This window comes from Hevea brasiliensis, chromosome 16 (genome assembly GCF_030052815.1).
Source record: "Hevea brasiliensis isolate MT/VB/25A 57/8 chromosome 16, ASM3005281v1, whole genome shotgun sequence".
Lineage (NCBI taxonomy): Eukaryota > Viridiplantae > Streptophyta > Magnoliopsida > Malpighiales > Euphorbiaceae > Hevea > Hevea brasiliensis.
Window position 1 is genome coordinate 61,852,722 of NC_079508.1, and position 23,363 is coordinate 61,876,084.

The 23,363-nt window shown below is 32.5% G+C and overlaps 2 protein-coding genes across 2 annotated transcripts; one reads left to right on the forward strand and one right to left on the reverse strand.

The window, feature by feature from the left end:
* Nucleotides 1-1,040: 1,040 nt before the first annotated feature.
* LOC110658988 (uncharacterized) lies at nucleotides 1,041-1,717 on the forward strand. Its single transcript, XM_058138516.1, has one exon. It carries the CDS (start codon nucleotides 1,236-1,238, stop codon nucleotides 1,458-1,460), a length of 225 nt encoding a protein of 74 aa, XP_057994499.1. The 5' UTR covers nucleotides 1,041-1,235; the 3' UTR covers nucleotides 1,461-1,717.
* A 428-nt stretch (nucleotides 1,718-2,145) lies between these two features.
* On the reverse strand, nucleotides 2,146-4,195 carry LOC110658987 (uncharacterized protein At1g66480). The gene is made up of 2 exons (XM_021816801.2): nucleotides 3,461-4,195; nucleotides 2,146-2,514 (listed from the first exon to the last, which is right to left on the reverse strand). The coding sequence occupies exons 1-2, from the start codon at nucleotides 4,052-4,054 to the stop codon at nucleotides 2,455-2,457; spliced, it is 654 nt and encodes a 217-aa protein (XP_021672493.2). The 5' UTR covers nucleotides 4,055-4,195; the 3' UTR covers nucleotides 2,146-2,454.
* Between the last annotated feature and the right edge of the window lie 19,168 nt (nucleotides 4,196-23,363).

Below are 23,363 nucleotides of genomic sequence, written 5' to 3' on the forward strand. Positions count from 1 at the left end.
TATTTATTTTTTTTATATTTTAAATAAAATATAAATATTCTTTTAATAAATAAAATTATAATATTTAATAATATATATTATAATATTTTTATTATAAATATTATTTTTTAATTTAAAGTTAAATTAAAATTTAATAAAATTAAAAATTTAATAAAATTAAAAATTAAAAGAAAAATTGGACGCTACTTATAGTAGCGTCCAATTTTTCTTAAACTTTTTATTTATTTTTTTTATATTTTATGTTATTAAATTTTAATTTAATTTTAAATTAAAAAATAATATTTATAATAAAAATATTATAATATATATTATTAAATTATAATATTTTTATTAAAATAATATTTATATTTTATTTAAAATATAAAAAAAATAAATAAAAAATTTAAGAAAAATTGGACGCTACTATAAGTAGCGTCCAATTTTTCTTTTAATTTTTAATTTTATTAAATTTTTAATTTTATTAAATTTTAATTTAACTTTAAATTAAAAAATAATATTTATAATAAAAATATTATAATATATATTATTAAATATTATAATTTTATTTATTAAAATAATATTTATATTTTATTTAAAATATAAAAAAAATAAATAAAAAATTTAAGAAAAATTGGACGCTACTTATAGTAGCGTCCAATTTTTCTTTTAATTTTTAATTTTATTAAATTTTTAATTTTATTAAATTTTAATTTAATTTTAAATTAAAAAATAATTTTTTATAATAAAAATATTATAATATATAATATTAATTATTATAATATTATTTATTAAAATAATATTTATATTTTATTTAAAATATTAAAAAAATTAAAACAAAGCTGGACGGCTACTTATAGTAGCGTCCAGCTTGTTTTTTTTATTTTTTTTTTAATTTGTACAAAACGCTATCAGTAATAGCGTTTTGGACATTAAAACGCTACTTACACTAGCGTTTTTAGGACTCTTGACTTTTCTCACCCTGATCTCGTAAATTTTTCATACCGCACCTTTTTCTGTAATTTTTATTTTTAACTTACCCTTGTACGGTAAAAAACCCTTGTTTTTTCATCTCTATATAATAACACAAGGGAAGTGAAGGATCCCTCGCAGATCAAATGTGCCCGTTCGTTCACTTCATCAATTGCACCGCACAAGCTATCCTCTTCATTTTCCTTTTATTTCAATCTCTATAGCTCTCGTTAATCTCTTCTTTTCTCTCGGTCCTTTGGAGCCTTGTGTTTCATATAGTAGTCAAGATGGCTGGGATTCCTGTATGCGTCCAGTGTGGGACGACAGCCAACCCTTTCCGGTGCAAAGTGGTCGGCCCAACTCTTGGGTTCTTGGCGTTTGCTGTGGTGGCGATAGTGGAATGGCCGGTGGGGGCTTTTGTTTACCTGTTTAAACACAGGAAGGGACGCAGGATCATGGCCCATCCGGCCGCCGTTGTTTATCCGTCAGTCACCAGTACAATACCTATCTAATGCTTTCTTATGATATATGTGCACAACTATCCTTTTATTTTTTTTAATTAGCAGACACGAGTATCTTGTATGGGTGTGTAATGTGCTGTGTTTTTTATTTCGCCGATATCCCGTGGGGCAAACTGCAATGTTGGTCATTGTAATATGAAATTTCATAATATATAATAAGGATAATGTATATAATACTAATTTTATCAGGTTCATATTTCAATGGGTAACTCAAATTCGTTTTTATAATATTGGAGACATTGGCTGGAGTTGGATTTTCTTGCTGGAAAATTTGCTAATTCTTTATAATATTTTTTCTTACATATATATTTGTTGTCATTTTATTGTGCTCGAGTAATATTTTATTTTGTTGCTTAAAAAAACAAATTTTGCAATTGGACGTTGAGTTATTGGGTCAGACCATGGACAACACTTAAGCCCAAACCTCTACCAATGAAATCTTTTTTAAAATAGATGCTTATTTGGACATAAATTTAAAATTAATGAGGAATTTAATCTTTATTTCAATTTTTGTTTAAAGAATAATGCTAGCTTATATATTTCTGCTTGGATGTTTCTGACTTTCTCTAATAATTTATGAACACAGTGGCACAAATTCTTGAATTAGAGATGTGGAATTGGACCCACCACTGTACTTAGGGTCTCGTATCATATGCAATGCAACGGAACACATGGATGAGACAATAATGACAAAATTTTTATTACTAGTTAAAATAGGAGTACAAAGCCAAGATAAAAAGACACAGAACAGAAGCATAGCCCAGAATGAGAGGGAGTAAACAATACTCCTGCACAAAATATAGCTTGTAAATTGAGAATTTTGAGACCCAATGCCAAAAATGCCATCAAAGGAAGAACATAGGAGATCATGATGGATAAACATGGGCCAATTCTCCAAAGATTTTGGCATATGTACATGTGGATTTGGTGACATACTTGAAATTTGTTTAATTCTGCCTTTTCTCTTGAATCTTTTTTATCAGCGCTAATAGGAGGCTAATGCCAATTTGATTTCTCCTTCGTCTGGTACAAAACTCACTCGCTTCTGCAAATTTATGTAAGCAAAACAGAGCAGGGTTAACAATGCTTGTTAAGTACTTGCTAATTAGGGCATTTGCCCAAAAGTATGATTTTTGGAGCTCTGTAGGTCACCTTCTGGCATTAAAGGACAACCAAATATTTGGTAGTTGTAATGGTAGATAAAAATTGGGGTATTTTCCAAAGGCATGTGACCCACTTGTACCTATAAAACTAGGAACATACCACAAATTGTGCCATAAATTAGGACCTTGGATTTGACTTCACCACCATTGATTTGAAAGTCTAATTGGGTCCATTGTTATGTTTTTAAGGAGGGTGAGGGTAGGCAGTGTGTCATCTTCAATGCCCAGAATGCTTGCCATTTGTGAAAGCAATACATATTTAATTAAACACACAGAGCTCATGATTGAACCACCTTTTAGTTCAATTTTCTTAAATTTAATAATTTTTTTAAGAAAAATATAAAAGAAAAACTAATCAACCCTAAATTGTGAATAATTATGGTTGACACATCAATGATCTTCATAATTTGTTCTACTGCTTTAATTAAGCATATATTATACATATATCCAAATAAAATATAATAATTAAATATCTATTTTATAATGTAAGAAATCATTATTTAAAAAAAAATCATTTTTGATATAAAAAAAAAAAAACAACAATTGATTAACTCTCGATAATGCAAAATGTTGTATGTCACAATGGGCAGTTGTGTTGAGCATTCAGATATTGCAACAAGTTGGTACTAAACTTAGAGCAGCAATTAAGAGATGCAATTTGAATAAGACTTAAGAAAAGACATTAATGAACATAACCTTCTTATTATATGATCATTGTCAATTGATTAATTTTCCCTTAATTTATGGCCATGTATATGTATAAATATAATATGAGCAAGCATGGCAGGTTGGAATTAAATTGATTAAATTCAAAGAAACCATCCATACCTTACGTGGCTTAAGATTCTCTCTTATGCTACCAAGTTCTGGCCTCCATAGCGCTTGCCGTCGGTTACCATCGCGGCAGTTAACTTCGCCGGAATTTTCCATGAAAATATCAACAATCTTTTCAGCCACCTCTACTTCATCTTTGCTCTCTTCCACCAGTTTTTCAACTTGAGCCTTAGGAAGCCTCATTTTCACCCGAACCGGCGTAGGCCCATCAGGAACTTGAGTAGACAATGATCTAGCAATGGAAAGGTCAGAAACAGATTTCCGAGACAGCATCAGGCACTCAAGCCTGTCCTTAGCACTCATGTAAATTCCTGAGCGTACCCTTCTGGTGGCCCTGCTGAGCTCTTTCTCTTCAGGAACCTTTGGCAATTCTACCAGGAAGTATATTTTCTTCGGCTTCAGCTCCTGTTCAGACTCTAATGGTTTAGCCCGGATACCAAAATGCTTAACAGCCTCCGAATCCAGCAGTACGTGTCCTGGATAGTCCTTGACAACATCCCTTGCCCTCGCCGGAGTCTTTAACTTGAACGTTTCGCCATCAATCTTCATCACCTTTGCCTTCCTTCCTCTGCCTATACTGTTTCCCATCTCTATCTTCTATGTTTATTCAAAAAGGGGTAGCCGCTAGCTAAAATAAGAGAATTCTTATATATGTGATGTGAGATGTCCAGTAGAGACGGAGGCGACGCTATAAAAAGATTACTACAGTAATCGCTAAAGTTTGGTGTGGTGTGAATGTGAAAAATTCTCTCTATTTGAGATTTCTAGGAAAGTCATAATCCAAATATGAAAGCAATACTCAAACCCCATTGTCAAAAAGTTCAATTGTTAGAGTTTTATATGTATATAATCTCTCAAAAACCTATATTTTTCATTAATAATATTATTAAAATTATGAATTTTCTTAAACAGTAAAAATTAATTAAAATGTATTTTAAAAATAAAAAGCAAGGCATTTGTTACGATTAATCCATTGTTTAGTGGTGAAATACATATAAAATTGGGCGGATTATATGTATCAACTTTTTATTCCTATTAAGAAAAGCTTGATGGATTATTGGTAAAAAATTATTTTGATATCTTTTCATGCAAAAAGTAATTATCAAGTTGTGGGGATCATAATTGGGACACTCCAACGGATAAGGATCGAGAGAAATAGCTTCACTTTACATCATATTCAGATCTACCATGCTAACATCAGAGGTGGATTATGATTGAGAAAAATTGATGGTTTTCGAATCATGCTTGTGAATAAATTTACGAGTTTATCTCCTCAAGACAAATTTTACCAAACATCAATTTTTAGTGAATGCCATGATGATTAATTAACTCAAGCAAAAAATCTTAATAGAAGTTTCGATGGGAAAAGGATAATGGGTGCGTAGATGGTTGACATGATCCAGCGTCGGTGGTAGATCTGGGAATTTTCAAGGAACCTAACCGATATGTTTGGATTATTAGGCATACGAATTTAATCGTAAATATATTTGGTTGATTAATCCGTTTAATGTGAATTATAAAGATTCGGTTATTTGCTTAGTCTTGCCATGTTTTGGTAAGTTCACATGATATCTTCTTGGCAGTCTAGAGAATTGGTTTTGTTTTTGGGTCAAAAGTTTGATTTGGCATTTGAAGTTCTAGAGAAAGTCTCATCCTAATAATGGTCAATCTTATTACACTTCCCAAAAGGCAGGAAAGCAACTATGGTAATATATATCTATATATATATATATAATTAAATTTTAGTTGGGATAATTAAGGATTTCACCTTTTTCGTGTGAGGTTTATCTTTTGAAAAGATAAGCCATTCATCCAGAATATTCAAATTGGATCAGTTTTTATATATGGTGTGAATTTTAAGTTTTTGCATTAAAGATGTAAATTATCAATATTAAAACTAACCATATTTATAATATAAGTTTATATATTAAAATCATAATTATTTAAATGAAAGGCATATATATTATTATAATTATTTTTATAAAATAATAAAATTTCATAAAAAAATCGTCATGACCTTCATTGCACATGTTAGTCCTGATCTGAACTTAATTTATGTTGTATAGTAGAGAAAAAATTGAGAGGCATGGCAGGTGGAGTAGTAAATATATGAGATGTATTATTGCCTGAACTGTCATATATATAGATATATATATACATACATATGAAATTAAAGCTTCCCTGGTTGAAGAAGCTTTTACAGTCTGAAATAATAGGTAGTACCCAATTCTGTTTCAACCACGACATATGACATACCAGCCATTTCAAAAGCTCACGAAGGCCCAAGGCCTCGGCCTCTTTTGGAGAAACGAAGGGCGTGCAAAGTGATGAACCCACAACAACGTGCTCACACCCACGCCTAATATCACAACTCTCATGCTGAGGAACCCAGAGTTACAATCCAAATCACAGCAAGCTTTAACACCTTCATCATGTTCTCAAAATTAAACGTCTCAAACCCACAAAAATCAAGCATAGAAATTTTGCAAACCCAGTGGTGAAGGTTTATGTACTCTGATAGTCATCATGTCTCCATTAGCTTTTAGCCAGCCCTTATATAACTACTCAGGAGATTTTGTCAGAGAAATGCCAAAACAAGAATAAAATATTATGGGAAAAGTAGACTAAATTTAGTACTTCTCAAAAATCAGAAGACCCCCAGCAATTAGAAAAGACGAAGCGCAGAAAAGAAGTGAGGTTCCCTTCACATATCATCAAACAAAAAATCAACTATAAAAGAAAATTGTGTCGATTACAAATACGAATTATATAATTCTATTATCGAGGTTAGGGAAGCCCGAGAGTATCAGTAGCAGCAAAGGGCGGCAAGGGTTGGAGTGGAGGGGCCGGGGATGGGGAATGCTTGATGTGTGACAAGTGAGAGGTGGGAGAGTTGTTTGGGCTAAGTTTCCGTTGGGAGGTAGGAGAGAAAAGGAGGAAGAGGGAAGAAAGAGAGAGAGAAAATTTTTTTTTCAAATAAAATATTATTTTTTATTTTAATTTTGATTGTTATTTATCACGTAATAGAATTATAATAAAGTGTTTTAATTTAATTTAAAATATCATAAATAAAGTATTGAAATAAATTATAATGACGCACAATAATTTTTATAATGCCCGTCTCTTCTCTCTCTCGCCCTTTTTTGCTCCTTTCCTTTTGTAGTCTAGGTTTTCATCCCTTCTGTTGCGGATTTATGGCCTTCTCTTCTTAACCGGACAATGGATCTCCCCTCCCCTTGTTGGGTTGGTTGTATAAATGAGTTTTGATATTTTTGTGGGCCTAGAGCTTCATTGGTGAAGGTATTTAATTGGGACCTGAGAAGTAGTGCCGAGTAGAATTCAGTTCAAATCGAAAAATCAAATCAAATCAAGTCAATTTGATTCAATTAGTTTGATTTTAAAATTAAATCGGTTCGGTTCAGTTTTATATTATAAAAATTTCGGTTATTTCGATTCGGTTCGATTTTGAAGAGAAAAAAATCAGTTAAATCGAATCAAACCGAATAGTAATTTATATAGTTAAATCAAACTAAATCGAACCGAATTGATTTTTGAATTGATTTATTTTTATGAAAAATTTATGAATTATATTTAATTATATATATATGAATTGTTTAATTTCATTGATTAATGGTTATTAGGTTTAAATCAAAGTTAAAATTAGATCAAATAACTTGAAAATTAAATTTAAATTAAAAAATTAATAAAAAATCAAACCGATCGATTTAAATCAAATCAAATTAAAATATAATGATTTGATTCGATTTGATTTTTTATTAATTTCTGTTTGATTCAATTTTTAAAATTTATAATTTAATTTTTATAATTTAATTTAATTCAATTCAATTCAATTCGATTAGAACCGAATGCTTATCCTACTGAGCAGTGTGGAAGCTGTATGTCCCTCTATGAATGTTTGGAGGAGATTGTTGTGCAGTGGGCCAACGGCGTTCAGTCTAGTGGGCGGAACATTGTCGTCTTGCACTACTTAGGGTTTCAGCTATATATTGGGTTTTGTATTGCATTGGGTGGGGTAGTGTTGCACGAGGTCAAAGTGTATAAATTATAAAAAAAATAAAAAATATATATAAAATAATAATATTTACGTAATTTATTTTTTAATATATAATTTTATTTATTAATATATTATTTTTTACTATTTTTTAATAAATAATCATCCATTTATAAGTTCAAACTATATTATTCATCATCTTAATTACATTTAAGATAATTTATATTATAAATTATTCATAGTGAATATATTAATTAATTTTATCAGTCTTCTCTAAATATGACTCAATATATTTATTATTATAATTACTATAATACAAAGGATATCTTTAATTATATAGACAAATGGATAAGAATTCCTTCATTTTGAATTCTATGATCTTAGGTTGAAGTCTTCAGTAATTGGTAAATCCCCTCTTTGCAATAGGTGACAGCCTCACTCCATAAGCTGAAAGTCAAATAACTTTTTTTACCATTGTTATTTATAGTGTTGATTTTCTTAATCTTAATCTGATTAGAAGTTCTATTCAATTTATGAATAATAATAAAATAAAAATTATACTTTATATAGGAAATATTTTTTTATCTTATTGAAAAATATTTCTCTCATTCATATTAAAAAATATCTCTTTAAATCTCACTAAAATTTTGAGTCAGATTGCTAGATCTTTAGGCAATATTTGTTAGAGTCTCTTTAGTTCTTTGGGCTGGCTTTTGTATTGCTATGGACTTGGCCAGTTTAACGAAACAACCTTTATTTTGAGAAAAAAAAAATTACTTGCGGCTATAAGTACGCTCATGTCATAATTAATCATAAATATTACGAGTGGTGGCAGGGAAACAAGGAGACGGGCATGTACATCTCAAGAAAGCTTATTGTTTGTGAATTCAGATATCGGGGTGAAAGCCCATTGTAGTTCAAGCCCAATGAACCTTGACCAAAGAAAGAAAGAAAAAAATTTAATGTGTATATATATATATATATATATATATATAAAGATTTTATCAGTTTACATTTCATATATATACATTAGTATAGATCAAATGTAATTTAAAATATTTTAAATTTTAAGAGTGTATAGACATAAGTCATAATGATTTAATGGACTAAATTATTATTTATTTAGTAATGAATTTCAATAATAAAACGAGTCAATATGAGATCACAGGGGGCAATTAAACTTAGATATTAAAAAAGAAATACTTGGATTGGGCTAAGGGGAAGAGCAAAAGGCATAAACAAGTATATGTAATTGGGCATTGAAAAAAAAAAATTTTGATTAGGAGGATAATGGCTCCTGCTAACCTTCGTATTTCCACCACTGCCCATATAAATCAGTAATAATAGCATCGAACAAAGGTAACAATGGATATATTCCAACTCAACCTGCATTCTATGATCATCTCTCTCTATAAATATCATTAGCAGTATGCCTTTCCCAATATTGATCTGCACATATTGCAAACTTAAAGAATCACAATCACATGTTGTACTTAGAAGCTCAGATTTTCTCTTGGTGGAGGGGCAAAGTTCCTATTCTTTTCAATCCTTCATTTAATATCACATTGAATAATTTGGTAGAGGTCCAACATTGCCGCCCCTAAAAGCAAGCATGTGGATGTGAAAAATCAGTCTCAATGATATAGGAGAAGGAAAATATCTCTTGTGATCTGAAATTGGTATATCAAATTTATACTTTTAATCACACATGGCTGCTTTTGAGGTTTTAGACTTTAGTCATGCCCATTGAATCTCATATAAATTTTCCTAAGCGCAAGAGTTTTTTTTTGCCAGTTGGGCTGCACATTGTTGGTGTTTTTTTTCCTCTCTATTTTCTTTTTTCTATTAATGAAAATTCCTCTTTTACTTGTAAAAATAAAAAATCAATTTTTACCTGTAAAATTCATGAGCATTCAACTGCATGTAGACTCTTATTTTATGATGAGTATGTATATTGAGACTATGGAAAACTCGATCATGAAAAATTATATGACTGTAAGATATAATTGAAAATATTGAGCTGAATTATTAATTTCGTTACATGATCTTGAAAATAATAATAATAATAATAATAATAATAATAATAATAATAATAATAATAATAATTATTATTATTATTATTATTATTATTATTATTATTATTATGTTTTTTTTAGAAAATGAATTTAATTAAATTTAAATAAAATTTTATTTTGTTTAAATTTAATATGGATACTTTTTAAATGTACCTAATTAACCTTAATTGGACCCCATGGATCTAAGAAAATCTAGTTAGAAATTTTAAATATGACTCATTTAATTTATTTTTTGAAAAATAAAATAAAATAAATAGTTTTTTCTCTATCCCTCTCTTATACAAATTCTCTCTCCCTCTTTGGCCCCACTCTCTTCCTCACTCCCTATTGGTGCCACCTCCATTCCCTCTCTTCCTATTGGTTGGAACACCTCACCCACTATCTCAAACCTAAACATTGGGCTATGGTAATGATGGTTGTGGAAACTCTGCAAGGAGTAAGTTGCCATCTATGACCCTCGGAAGAAACACTGAATATGTCCCGATTATTACCTGGGTGGCGACTCCTGTCCATCTATGCCTTCGTGACATAAATTCTTAGTACCGTGATAGTGTTATAGGAAGACAGTACTTACCAGTGGTTTAATTTTATTAGGATTATATGAAGTGCATGCATGTCTAGGAAATATTGTCTAAGTAGGTGGTACTTAAGTGAGACCATTGTGACTCCACCATCTTTTCTAGCCATTACCTGGTGCATTTTATATAATTCTAGTGGATGATATTATACCTCATGCCCCCCCTCTAGCTCCATAGTTTGGTGACTCCACTGGGGACTAAATGGATAGTTACTCCAACATGTTTTTATCAGTCTAATATTATTCCCCTATTAAACTTTTTGCATTGCACTACACTATCACACGGATCACTCTTACCCTTTCAGCCCCGTTAGTACTAGCCAAGGAGACCATAGTTCTACTCGAGCTATGACGAATTGGTGAATGCTAGCACCCAATGCTAGCACCCTATGCCTGTACCTTCGAGTATATAAAAGAGCCACAGCTCCTACCGTTGTGCTTAATGGACAAGCTCTCGCAAGGGTGACCCTTTTCCTACCCGATGAAGCCCATGAGCCATAAATTTCAGCCCTAGGTACCTTGCAGATTTTTATTGTGCTAGATTTATAACCTTACTATTTAAACCATAAGTTATAGTGGTAGTTGAGATGAGCCTAAGCCTATGCATAAACCCAATGTGTGTATAGGCCCGAGTCCATTTCAAAACCTATGTTAAGCAAGAGGATGCTTACTTATGGTTAAACTTTAAGGATATAAATCTTTTGTTTGTTAGGGAAGGATTGTCCTAGACCACTCCCTGTTAGTGTGTCCAATGTATCGTAGCTTAGGATAGAATTTTTTTTCCTACCCTACAGGTGAGAGTTAGAGGTATAAGGGGGCGAAGATTCAGCGTGGAGATGTTCTTTTAATTTTTTTTGATTCAGTCTTTGGTCCGATTTTAGTTTATTTTATATGGTTTGGTTTTGGTTCAATTTTGGTTCTATTGGTATGGTTTGGTTTTGGTTTTGTAAAGGTAAAAGTTAAAAAAAAAAAAAAAAGAGAAAGATTGTCCATTCATGCATTGTATTCATGTACATAGTATGTTTAGGTTAACCCCTAAATCCTATTTTTTTGAGCAAACATAGTCTCGAAACACACTAAAGAGACTTCTGACTAGGTCACTTAGGTTAGGGAAGGGAAGAGACTAGTAAGGATTTCACCTGTACTACTTAAGATGGAAGAAACTATGGTCATGCTTGATGAAACCTTAAATGCCAAGATGTTTGAGCTAGAAGAGAAAATTATGATCAACTTTGGAAAGAGGACCTGAGGTAGGCTAATTAAGTGACATTAAAGTTATTGAGGTTCAAATTGTGTCTTGCACCCCAAGGAGATTTTTCCACTTCAACCAACCCTTATCCAAAGTTTTTGAGCCTCTCAAAGCGTGAGACCTCCTGCAGCTCTTAGCATCCAGACCACCACCAAATTTACTCCCACTAAGCTATGATGTCAACTAATATTGTCAGTTCCACCAAACTCACGGTTATGACACCGACTGATACTTTCAACTTAGGCATGATATCTAAGACCTAATTAATGCCAAAAAGATAACCGACCCAGAAAACTGACCAAACACCCGCACTAGCCCCATGGTTAACCAAAATTTCCACCTTCACTAGGTCTCTACATGATCTCCATCACCCTAAATAACCCTAACAGAATTATTGACTTTATCCAACCCATCCAATAGCCCAATGAACCTCAGTCTATAATGGTTGTTAACAATTGTCATAATTCTAGCTATGATGAGGGTCCTTTGAATGTCTGGACCGATTTTGATGAGGAGGTAATTACATTACAAGTAGATGCTTTAGCTCCACCAATGTCTAGTTTTCAAGTTGCTAGGATCTATGAAAACTTGATGAATCCAAAAGTGGCTACTGTGAAGAAAGGGATGAAATTTTTTTCTAGCATGGGCCTAGGAAAACATATAGATGGCTTGGTGATTTTTCTTGAGATGAAGGGGCAAATCACGAGGTATGGTTTGGGCTATGAGCCAACTGAAGAGGAAGAAGAACCAAAGCCTCTAAGTTCTTGAAAGAGGGGGCAACTGCCTAGACATATGATTAGGGTTTATCACATATAAAAGAGTTAGAGCAGAAAATCAACACTATTAATCTAAATATTGCATGGAAGACAAGAACCTAAAGCTGCACTCCTAAGTTTGAGTTTGTCTTTTGTAATGCTCATAATAGTAATACTGATGTTTCCATTTCTGATATACTGGATGCTTATTTTAAGAAGAAGATCAATAATATGACCAGTCCTTCTACTTACTTGTTTGATGTTTATTCTAATGGGCATATGCGTGGCATTCATAATAATTTAGAATCAGTTTCTATTAATGCATCAAAATCGATCTCTATTAATTTAGGTATACCAAATAATCTTAAAGACATTAAGTTAGTTGAAGATTTAACCCAAGAAGAAAGAGATAAATTTATAGCCTTGTTAATAAAGTACCAAGAAGCACATGCCTCAAGCTTAAAATCAGATGGCCGATTCCCAAGCCACTCTGGTGTCCCCATAGGAAAAGAGTGATCAAAAGTTGACTTAGTTAGTTATCCTAATGAGGAGTAAAATTTCATGTTATGAAGGATTAGTAGTAGTACATGTGGACCTAGAGGGAGAAGAAAAATAGTATAAAGACATAAGGAGGTCTTTGGAAGTGAGAGAATACTCACAATCAGCCAATAAAAGAGATAGAGAAACAATTCATAGATTAGCCACTCAACTTACTGTAGCTGGGGGGCAATTTACAAACTCTTACGTGTGATAAAAAAATAGGCTGAGCAAATAATGAAAGAACTATATGCAGGAATGTGTGGTCCCCATATGAATGGAAAGATTCTAGTTGGGAAAAAATGTTTAAAACATTTAAGGATTGGCCTAAAAAACTCCCTTATGTTCTTTAAGGTTATCGTAGTACGACATGGACATCCATGAGGATAACCCCATTCTCTTTAGTGGATGAGACTAAAGCAATGCTATCCATTAAGCAAGAGGTCAGATCCTTAAGAGTGATGCTAAAAGCTAAGATCCTAAAAAATGAGTGGGTTTTGAAGAGATATGAAGAACTAGCTTTGATTGATGAAAAGAGAATGTGAGCCTTGTATCATATGCATGCTTATCAGAGGAAGATAACTAAGGCCTTTAATAAGAAGGTGAAGCCAAGAAAGATCAAAGAGGGATACATGATTTTGAAACAAGCTTGGCCTGTCCCTTTTAATTTAAGAGGAAAGTTTAACCTAAGTTAGGATGATCCATACATAGTCAAAAAGATCTTGCCACAATAAGAATATTAGACTTGGATGGGAATGAATTTCAAGAACCTGTCAATTTAGATAGACTCAAATGATACTTTCTGTGAGATAGGCCCGCTAGGTTGAAAACCTGCAAAATGTGGTTTAGGAAAAAGTGAGGATCAAAAGAAAATAAAAAAAGAAGAAAAAAAAATATGATAGATTGAAAACCTGTAAAAGGCGGTCTAGGTAAAAGGAGAGATGAGAGAAGATCTGGATGGAAAACCTAAAAAGGTCATTCGGCTTGTTGTAAAGCTTATTTCTAACTTTGGAAGGTTAGAAATTTGGCAAAACTAAATGTAAGAAGGAGTAATAGTATACCTGAATAAATAAAGAAGTTTTTATTGCATTGACTAGGAATATATTTTATTTAATTATGATTGCAAATATTTATGTCTTGAGGGATACATCAAATGATTAAGTAATTGAACTACATTATTTTGATTTAATCTATGTCTTATGAGCTTGACAGAATAGGTGCTTGATATGAATGCTTTAGTGATTATCTAATTTCAAAGCAGAAAAAAAAGGAGCTTACCAGGTGGAAAACCCGAAAAGGCCGCTTAGGCAAAAGTTAGAACAAGGCCACTGAGATGAAAACCCAAAAGGGCATTTCAGACAAAAGTTAGGGCACAGAGAATGGAGTTTATGGAAGAGAAATGAGTCAAAGCAGAAAAAGGTTTTGAAATAGCTTTAGAAAAATGAAGCATGTAGGGAGAGCAGAAAAAGAAATATCAGAGAGAAATTGTATTGTGACCTTAAGGAAGTATTTTATGGTGAATAGTTCTTCTCAAAAAATTTGAGATTATAAAAAAATTTTTGCAAAAAGAGATCCCTCAGAGGACTAAGTTTTTTTTTGAATCTCTAGCAAAATCAGTATGCCCATGATAGAAAGTAGCATACAAGAAGTACAAAAATCAGAGAGAATTTTGAGACCCAGTCATCTCAATTTTTTCAAGTCATAAATTAGATATTTTTTGGTAAGTCCTTAGACGTTGTTTAGGGCGCACGACATAGTTGTATAAGGCATAGAAAAACAAACATCAACATCACTATAAGAAAAAAGAAATTGGAAACCGAAAATTCAGTTTCAAAACATTGAAAATTGGTTTTTAATTTCAATTAAAAACCAATTTGAAACCGAAATAGTTAGTTTACAATCTGTAGGTTTCTAAATAAATTAAAAACAAAATATGATGTTCATTTCTAATTTTGAAACCAATATGAAACAAATATTTTCGTTCTAAAATTGAAAACCGAATAACTTCGGTTTCTAAATCTGTTTTAAGTTAAAAACCAAAATATATCAATTTCTAGTAATTTGAAATGAATTTCCGTTTTCAATCAGTTTCTAATTGGAACAAAAATAAAACACTTTTTAAAACTGAAATATATTCAATTTCTAAATAAAAACAAAATTTTTATTTCCAATCCGTTTCTAAGTATAATAAAATAAAATAAAATCATTTTATTTTGAAACGAAATGTTTTTCTGTTTCAAATTAGAAATGAACATTTAGTTTCCAATCCATTTTAAATTACTGAAAAAATTTTTATTTTTATTTAGTTAATGCATTATTTCTTATATTGAAGCATATAATATATTATCAAATCTCAATAATACAAGAAAATTAAAAATTCTATCATAGATAAAATAAATAAAACAGTGGAAGAAAGGATAACTTTATTAAATTATAAAGTTAATAAATTTAACACATGCAAAGAAAAGTATACACTTGCATTGCATTTGAAACAATAAGAAATCCAATATAGACTCCAACAGACAAACTTCAGTATTGGGCGATAATTATATCACAATAAATATAGACTAAAAAATTACAAAAGTGAACCAAGTCATGTCTTGGTAAATACCTATGCTAGCAAGAAGATCTGGACCATTTCACTCTATATTTATTCATGAATATTCTGGTCCCATAACAATATCCCTTCAAACATTAATTATGCCCCCTAGTCAAATCAAGGAGAAAGCCATAATCTGCATCAAGAAAAAGCACCTCAATGAGTAAAAGTGAATGCAAAATTACTCTTAAGCAAATAGAAAGCAGGACAATTCCATTTCCATTAGTTCAATATAAAGGATTTAAATCTAAAAATTTACAAGTGTCAGTAGTAGCAAGTATTAGTTCAATATAAAGGACTTCAAGCATTAATGTGTTAATTGGAAACTAAGCTCACTGATAGGCATATATCTAAATATTATTGTGCTAGTGTTGAAGACATTTCCAATAATGACCATAAGCCAGTTAGTTTCCACAACTCAGATTATACATATATATTCAACTAATGAACCAATGTAAATAAAAGAAACACCATCAACTCGTCCAATTGCAGCTTTGGCATCTCAGAATGAACAATCCCCCCAATTCAAGGACGATCAAATCAATATATATATCCAAAAATATGAAGAAACTAACTGCAAAAAAGTAAATGGCTTTTCTCAAAGACAATTATAGCTTAGATATATCAACTTAAGAAATGATTCCTACATTCCATTATAGCTTAGATCACAACAATAAAATCATTTTGATTCAATAACCTATGAATCAATTCACATTTAGCATATGATGCTATTCTAAACAAAAATTCATTTAATATGAGAAATCAAAGAATCAAAACGTGATGATAACTAAATGATAAAGCATCAAATCTGAACATTTTATAGCTATATAATTTCTTCCTCTATTCACAAAATAATTGACAATAGCAGTTCAAGAAATTAGATTTGAATTCAATTTGTTTTAAATTTTATTAATTTTTAAAAGAATTTAAATTATAAATTGATTTGAATTATTTATTGAGTCATCATATAAAAAGAATTATGAATTAACTTTTAGTCAATTTATAAGTTATAAATTCTTTCAAATCAAAATATTAATTAAAAAATTTAATTAATTTAGTTTTAATGCCAAATTTTAAATCAATTAGAATAAAAAAGAACTATTCATTAACATAGGCTAAAAAAGAATTAAACAAACATCTGAGAATGCAGTTTTAGAATTAATCTAATCAGTATGCTTTCTGCATGATATGGATTTAAGGATGCTAAATCTAATTTACGGGATAAGTTATGGCAACTTTCTGCAATTTGAGTAATACCATGCATCTTAAAGATATTGATATCTCTAAATACCATTTAAACAAGTTCTAATTGCTCTAATGCAGTATCTATGACAAGAGGTGGCGAAGCCCTTCTATGTTTAACTATCAATATCCCCATACCAGAGCTAGAAAAAGGCAAAATCATTGTCATTGAATTACTTAGAAGCACTGTCAAGCTTAAGTCTTTATTTACTTTTTCTTATTAGGTTTTCACCAAGTTCTATTTCATGGAGAAGCATATGGTAAAACATAAATTCACATTCACCATCAGCTCTACGTCACAAATGCCAGTGCTGTCCTTGTATGTGAATCCAATCACACGCAAGAATTATCAACATTGTTTTGCTTCAGAATACTAGCCAACATGTATCCTAATTCATCATCTCCCAGCTAGAATACTGAGATCAGTGGCTGAAATGGAGTATAAAACAAGTAGCATAACTAAAAAGTAGAACACCAAGCTATATTCTGTAAATGATTCCTAGGATTAGACTTACTGGATTGGTGTCCTTAATCCAATATTGTTGTTTCATACATCAGTAAGTGATTTACTGTATTACGAAAATCACCAAAAAAAAAAAGGATATGACCAGCTGTAACATAAACAGATACTACCAGATCATTAAACTTGTCAATTGCTTTCAAGAACCTGTGACAAAGATGCAATCAAGAAATTTATCAGGGGCTATCATAGTAATCAGGAAAATGAAATAAGGAAAAAAAATATAGAGCAGAAAGAGAGTACAAATGAACTGGCTAAATACATTGCAAGCTATAGAGATTACATGGCACTAGTGGTCAAAGCCAGGTCCTGAACAATATCCAGAGCTGCATGCAATATAAATTGATGCAGCTGAGCAGCATCTTCTCTCTGTCATCAGGCAATGAGATGAGAAGTGAGGGTTAAACACAACAAACTTGTTCACGAAGCCATCAAAGTATGATAATGATAGTCATAGGAAGACAACAAGCATAGTGAATAAGGGATGCAAAATAGAAGCTAACAACTAAATCATGAAGCATACTAGCAAAGACTCAAAACACTTCCATACACACCATAAACTTGATTAAAACAAGCAGAAACAAAATTTCTCTTTCATTTCCTTTACGGATTCTTTGTTGCATGCTCTTTGCTATGGGCAAAACAGTTTCACAACAAAAATAAAATTTGAGCACCTTATTCACAGGCCTGAACTCATGCAGAATCCAGTCAACCTCCTAGGATTAGATCACTGATGTATGAAACAACAATATTAGATCACTAAAAAGTAGAAACAGCAAGCTCAATTTTTATATCCCATCAATCTCCATGTGGATTAAGGACAAACAGAAAGTTTAAAATGCCATCAAAAAAAATCATTTAATTTAAATAAATTATATTTAATAGAATTTTATTTCTTAAATATAATTTTTATTTCGCATAAAAAAATTAAAAATTTAAACATAATACTGAAATTGACCTATTTAATTAGGACTACCTCCCATTTGAAGTAGCAATTTCATCATTCTATAATTAATATGTAACAACTAGAAAAAAAAAATCAAAAGAAAAATGGGTGGTGGACCCCTCCCCCCCCCCCCCCCCCCAATTTTCTCTTCTCTCCCTCTCCTTCCCTCTCTTCTTCTTCTTCTTTCTTTTTAGGTGGCCGGCGAACTCGGCAGCTCCCCACGGTGGCGACCCTCCGGCGACGGCAAGAGCCACCAGAAACGGCGGCAAGAGAGGGAGGAGAGAGAGAGAAAATGCGTGCACAGTGGGCAGCGGCTTTCCGGCACGATTTCGACTTCATCCGACGTCCGATCGAGGCGATTCAGGTGGCGTTGGAAAGCTTGTTCCGACAGCTTTCTTTTGATACCCATTTTGCAGCAAATGGAGGTCGGATGAGTGAGATATGGAGGAGAGAAGTTTCGAGTTTTTTAAGCTTTTTCGTCAGATCTACGACGATCCGACCGTTGGATCGACGATCCGAGACCACCTATGGACTGAGGAAGAGCAGAGGAACATGGTGGTATAATCAGATCCAGCAAATGTCGCCAGCGACCGTGCGCGGTGGTTCTGGCGGTGGCTCCGGTGGGCTATGGAGATGATTCAACTTCCAGAGGCTTCCTCGTAAATTTTTGGAATTTTCAAGACACAGATAAACTTCGAGTAAGACTATTTTCATTATTTCGCTATCTGTGGAGCATAAATACAGTGTTTCTTAAACAGGAAAAATTGGAGAAAAATTCTAAGAAAAATATATGATGAAAGTAAAATTATTTGGAGATATTCTATGGTGTTAGTTGAATTTTTGAGTAATTGTAGAATATTTTTGAGAAATATGGATGGATTTTAATTAGATTTTTAGCATATGGGCATATAAGATTGTTTGAAATTAAGATGTTTAAATTTTATATGATTGGTTGAAGCTTGAGGATGGAGGTTTAAATATGTGAATATTAAATTGGGTTGAATTAAGAATATGTTAGCTGTAGGAAACTTATGGAATTGAGTAAAATTCTTGAATAAACTATTCATGGGTGACTAGAAAATTACAATTCATTTTGCAATAGCCTTATAATATTATTAAGGACCATGGGGCAAAATTTTAGAATTTTTAGAGCTTGTTTGAGTGGATTTTTTAAAAAATGTCAATTATAGGGACTAAAACGTAATTTTTAAGATTTTGAGTATTGTCTTATTTGGAGGGCCCAGGAGGGGCCATGTGATATTGATGAGATGTGATTGTGGAAATTGAGAATTTAGAAGTGTTATTTTAGCCTTTTTGCAGGTTGGGTAGGTCCCAGGTATAGGGGAAACTCTGCCGAATTTCCAGCATGAATTAGGCTGTCTATTGCCTCTTTAGAGTTTTATCTTAACTTAGTACTAATAAATTTATAATTTAATTATTAGGTGATCGAGGTCAGCTATTTTTCTGCATCCAGCAGCCACAATAGTCATCGGTGTACTGTGAGTAAAATATTAATTTTAATTATAATTTCACTATTATTATATGTTCAATCATGCCCATGCATCACTTATATGTATGTATCTATGTAGTTAAACTCTAGGCACATTTATGTTGCATTCATAACTGTTAAAGTGCCTTGGATGTTGTTGTGGTAATTTGGAGCAGTGTGCGTGCGTTGGCGTGCGTGTGATGTGGTGTGGACTATGGATAGGACGGGTAGACACGGCTTGAGATCTTCGCTGGGACCCGGTCCTTCGGGGTAGACACGGCTTGAGTTCTTCGCTGGGACCCCGATTTGGTTATTAAGTGGAAGTCCGAGCTGAGTTCTTCGCTGGCACATGTTGGATTTAAGAGAGCTGTATAGGGGATCAGCTCCCATATATTATGATTGCTATTATTGGGTGTGTGAGTGCTCCAAATTACCTTTTTACTGTTATGATGTGAAATTATTATTGATGTTGCATTTCACTCTACAGGGTGCATTAGCTTTAGCTAGTTATAGAGATTATAGTTAAAATTGATATTTTACTCTCTGAGTCGAACGCTCACTCCTGTTCAATATTTTTTCCAGGCCACAGGAGGAGTTATTTTACAGAGCAACCTATTTTCTTTCTCGCAGGTTTCACGTCGATTATTTAATTGTTTTACTATCTTTTCTAAATTTAAAATCTAGAACTCCGCATGTGTTAGTAATAGTGTGGACCTTATTAGAAATTGTGTTAATTTAAATTTTTGAGATTAATAAATGAAGATTTGTATGGTATTTAAACAGTTTGTAAATGAGGTAATAGGGTTGAGCTGGGCTCCCCTGATTTTAGTTTTTTGAAAATTTCTGGGCTAAGTTGGCCTGAAATGAAATTATAACAGTTTAATTTAAATTATCTTATATGCATATTGGGTCTAAATTGTGGGCCTGGTTATGGATTTGAGGAATAGTTAGGCTTACTACGGGCCTCGGGGGCTTTAAGCTGGCCCAGGTCCTAGTGCCGGTCCGGCCCATAGGTTGGGTCGAGATAAAGTTGGTATCAGAGTTTAGGCTCTAGATTCATGGGAAATAATATAATTGGGAGTGTAAAAGGAGTCTTGTTAGGATGTTACATGCGGAGTATAGGATTCTGTTTCGTCTTTTTCTGTAATTCCTTGTTTCTAGATTCTGCGTTATACCTCGGGAACTATAAAAGTGCCTCAGTTAGTGTCTTGATTTTTGTGGAGTACATAGAAAGGTGAAATAGAGTTAGCAGACATGTTGAGGTCTATCATGAGGATATGTACTCCAATAAATACTATATTTTTGTCAGTATGGGTTTAAATGGTGTGCCCATTTCGTGTAAGGTACGAATACATAAAAGTGAGTCTTGAAAGTAAAGTTGGCCTAGATAAGGATGAGGATACCACTGCTGGCAATCATCAGTAGATGACCCAGTCAGAATAAGTTTTTGATAATAGAAGATTCAAGAGAGATAAGAAATTGGGAGACCTAATCTGTCGGGACGTATCGTAGTAACTATATAATATTCTCGATGTCTGCTCTGTAAGCTGCAGATTACAGTACCGACATGAGATTATTGTGTAGAGCTGCATGCATCCCCGTGGTGCTCCATAATGAGGGTGTTTACGGATGGCTTCTGTTTTGGTACAGTTATGCCAGAACAGAGTTCTATATCTGCAGAGGAGTTGGGAACTCCTAGTTAGGGGTCTAGAGTTAGAATATTGAAAGGTCACAGTTGGGTGATAACTAGAGTCAGTGACTCGATTACCTAGCATGAGCTAGAGTTCTGATGAAGTTGCCATCAGACCAGAGGTTTCGGACTAGTTGCAAAGTAAAGGTGACACTTATAGAGTGAGATCATCTAGTCTTCAGTATGGAATTTTGGATCGTTTTGTAGTATTAAAAACATTTTGCTTAGAGCTTAGTGAGAATAGTATAACTTGTGTCTATCAGTATGGAATAAAGTACAACCCTACTACCTATACAAGGTCGAAACTATGAATTGATGATTTACAGAGCTATAATATGATAGGAGAGTCATTAATTTGACATGGTTTGGGCAAGGTGGTAAATGTAATACCTTTGTTGCAGCAAGTTAGGGTATAGTCCTATATTTTCAGAAGGGATCGAAGGTTATTACTAATAATGGTGACCAACAAAATAGTGCCCCAGATGGGACTGTAGAGTGTGGTAGAGAGTAGTTGGCTCGGGTATCCCACAGAGGATACAAGTTCCATTATAGAAATCATACATAATCAGATCACAATGAATGTAAATCCTTTGAATGGGATGACGGGTTTGGGTGCCCGGAATCTTAAGTTTTGGCTAATTGAGTAAACATGGAAAATAATAATAATAATAATAGTAATAATAATAACAAATAAATAAAAATTACTACAGAATTAGTTCTCGAGATGGTAAGGGTATTATGTAAGCTAAAGGATAAGAATAGAAATTATACGATAAAGGTATGACTGCAATTTCCTGAGTTCCTTTCTAACTTTATATTGTTCAAAACAATAGTATAATCTAATTATAATAGTGTTAAGAGTGATAAATTAGCGAAGATAAATTGTAGAAGGCCAATGGATAAAGAAAGTGCAGAATGAAGGTTTGGACAATTGATTGCAGAAGTAATATAATCTAAATGCCAATGGAAGTACTAGCTACAGTGGTCAAAGGACCAAATCTGAGTAGCACAGACATATGATAACGCGATAGAGACTCTGAAAGATATAGTTAGCAAGTACAGCTGTCATGTTAGGAAGAAAAATGGAACCAGGGATAGAATAATCAAGTTCTATTTTGGGTAACACAAAGGAAATAAATGAAAGGACAACCTAAAGGGCGCATAATAAAAGGAACAAAGTTAAGATATAGGGTAGGCTAAGTGTTATTCTTGGCAAGGTAAATGACAAGGATGGAGAACCCGAAATGGGACCATATTAGTGAGAATAGTGATGGAGGTATGGAATCTAGGAATGTGATACTCATAGCATGATGTAGTTGAGATTGTGACAGGGGCTAAAATATAGAGCTTGGAGTTACATGATTGGATCATACTTTATTTATTCCCTATTTCTAAAGTGAAGTGGATAGTAATGGGGCAAGATTCTTTTAACTTGTTAACAGTATCAAGAAGATTAGGCGAGGAATACAATAATAATGAGCAAAAAGTAGAAGGTGTGCGATGATATTGCGGACTATTTAATTAGGCAGAGAAAAAGAAGTTAGTAAGTAGTAAGCTGAATAAAAGTCAATCTAAGGGATCAAATAGTTATTATGAGAGGAAAAGAATGATAGACAATGACACATAGGCTTTAGGTTAGACCTTTGAGATAGTGAGAAGGTAGTTAGGGGTTCGTTATGAATGATAGGCAAACATTTTTAATGTGACCAACAGAATCACTTTGCAGTGAAGCAATAATGACAGGACAACAGTAGGGGTAGAATGAGAAGTGACAAGTGTAGGTGGTTATAAATCACTAGAAAGTTCAAGGATCAAAGTAATGACTATAGCTAAGGGTGGAATTAGTGTTGGAAGAATCTATTAGTAAGAGAAATCTTTCAGGAATCAACAAAAGTTAAGGGCACAATATAAATGATAATAGATATGAATCATAGGTCGAGTATAAGTAAAGTTAATAAATTATAAAATATTATGTCAGGAAGAACAATGGTACGGTAAAGGGTTCATGCAGATGATACCTTATAGGTAGAGCACAATTGTGCTAGGAGATAATGAAATTTAGAGAGAAAAACCAAGAAACATAGGTTAAACATTATTAGATGGACAATCGAGCGTAGTTGAATATAAGAGAATATTTTTCTTTCTTTTCAAGTTTAGCTCGTGTTTTTTATTCTAGAGCGTTATATAAGGAGCAGAGACTGAGGCA

Bases quoted from the DNA above. Each gene is read 5' to 3' on its own strand.
- LOC110658988 (XM_058138516.1), top strand. From the start codon at position 1,236: ATGGCTGGGATTCCTGTATGCGTCCAGTGTGGGACGACAGCCAACCCT.
- LOC110658987 (XM_021816801.2), bottom strand. From the start codon at position 4,054: ATGGGAAACAGTATAGGCAGAGGAAGGAAGGCAAAGGTGATGAAGATT. The intron at 2,515-3,460 runs GTATGGATGGTT...ATAAATTTGCAG, and splicing joins AGAATCTTAAGCCACGTAAG to AAGCGAGTGAGTTTTGTACC.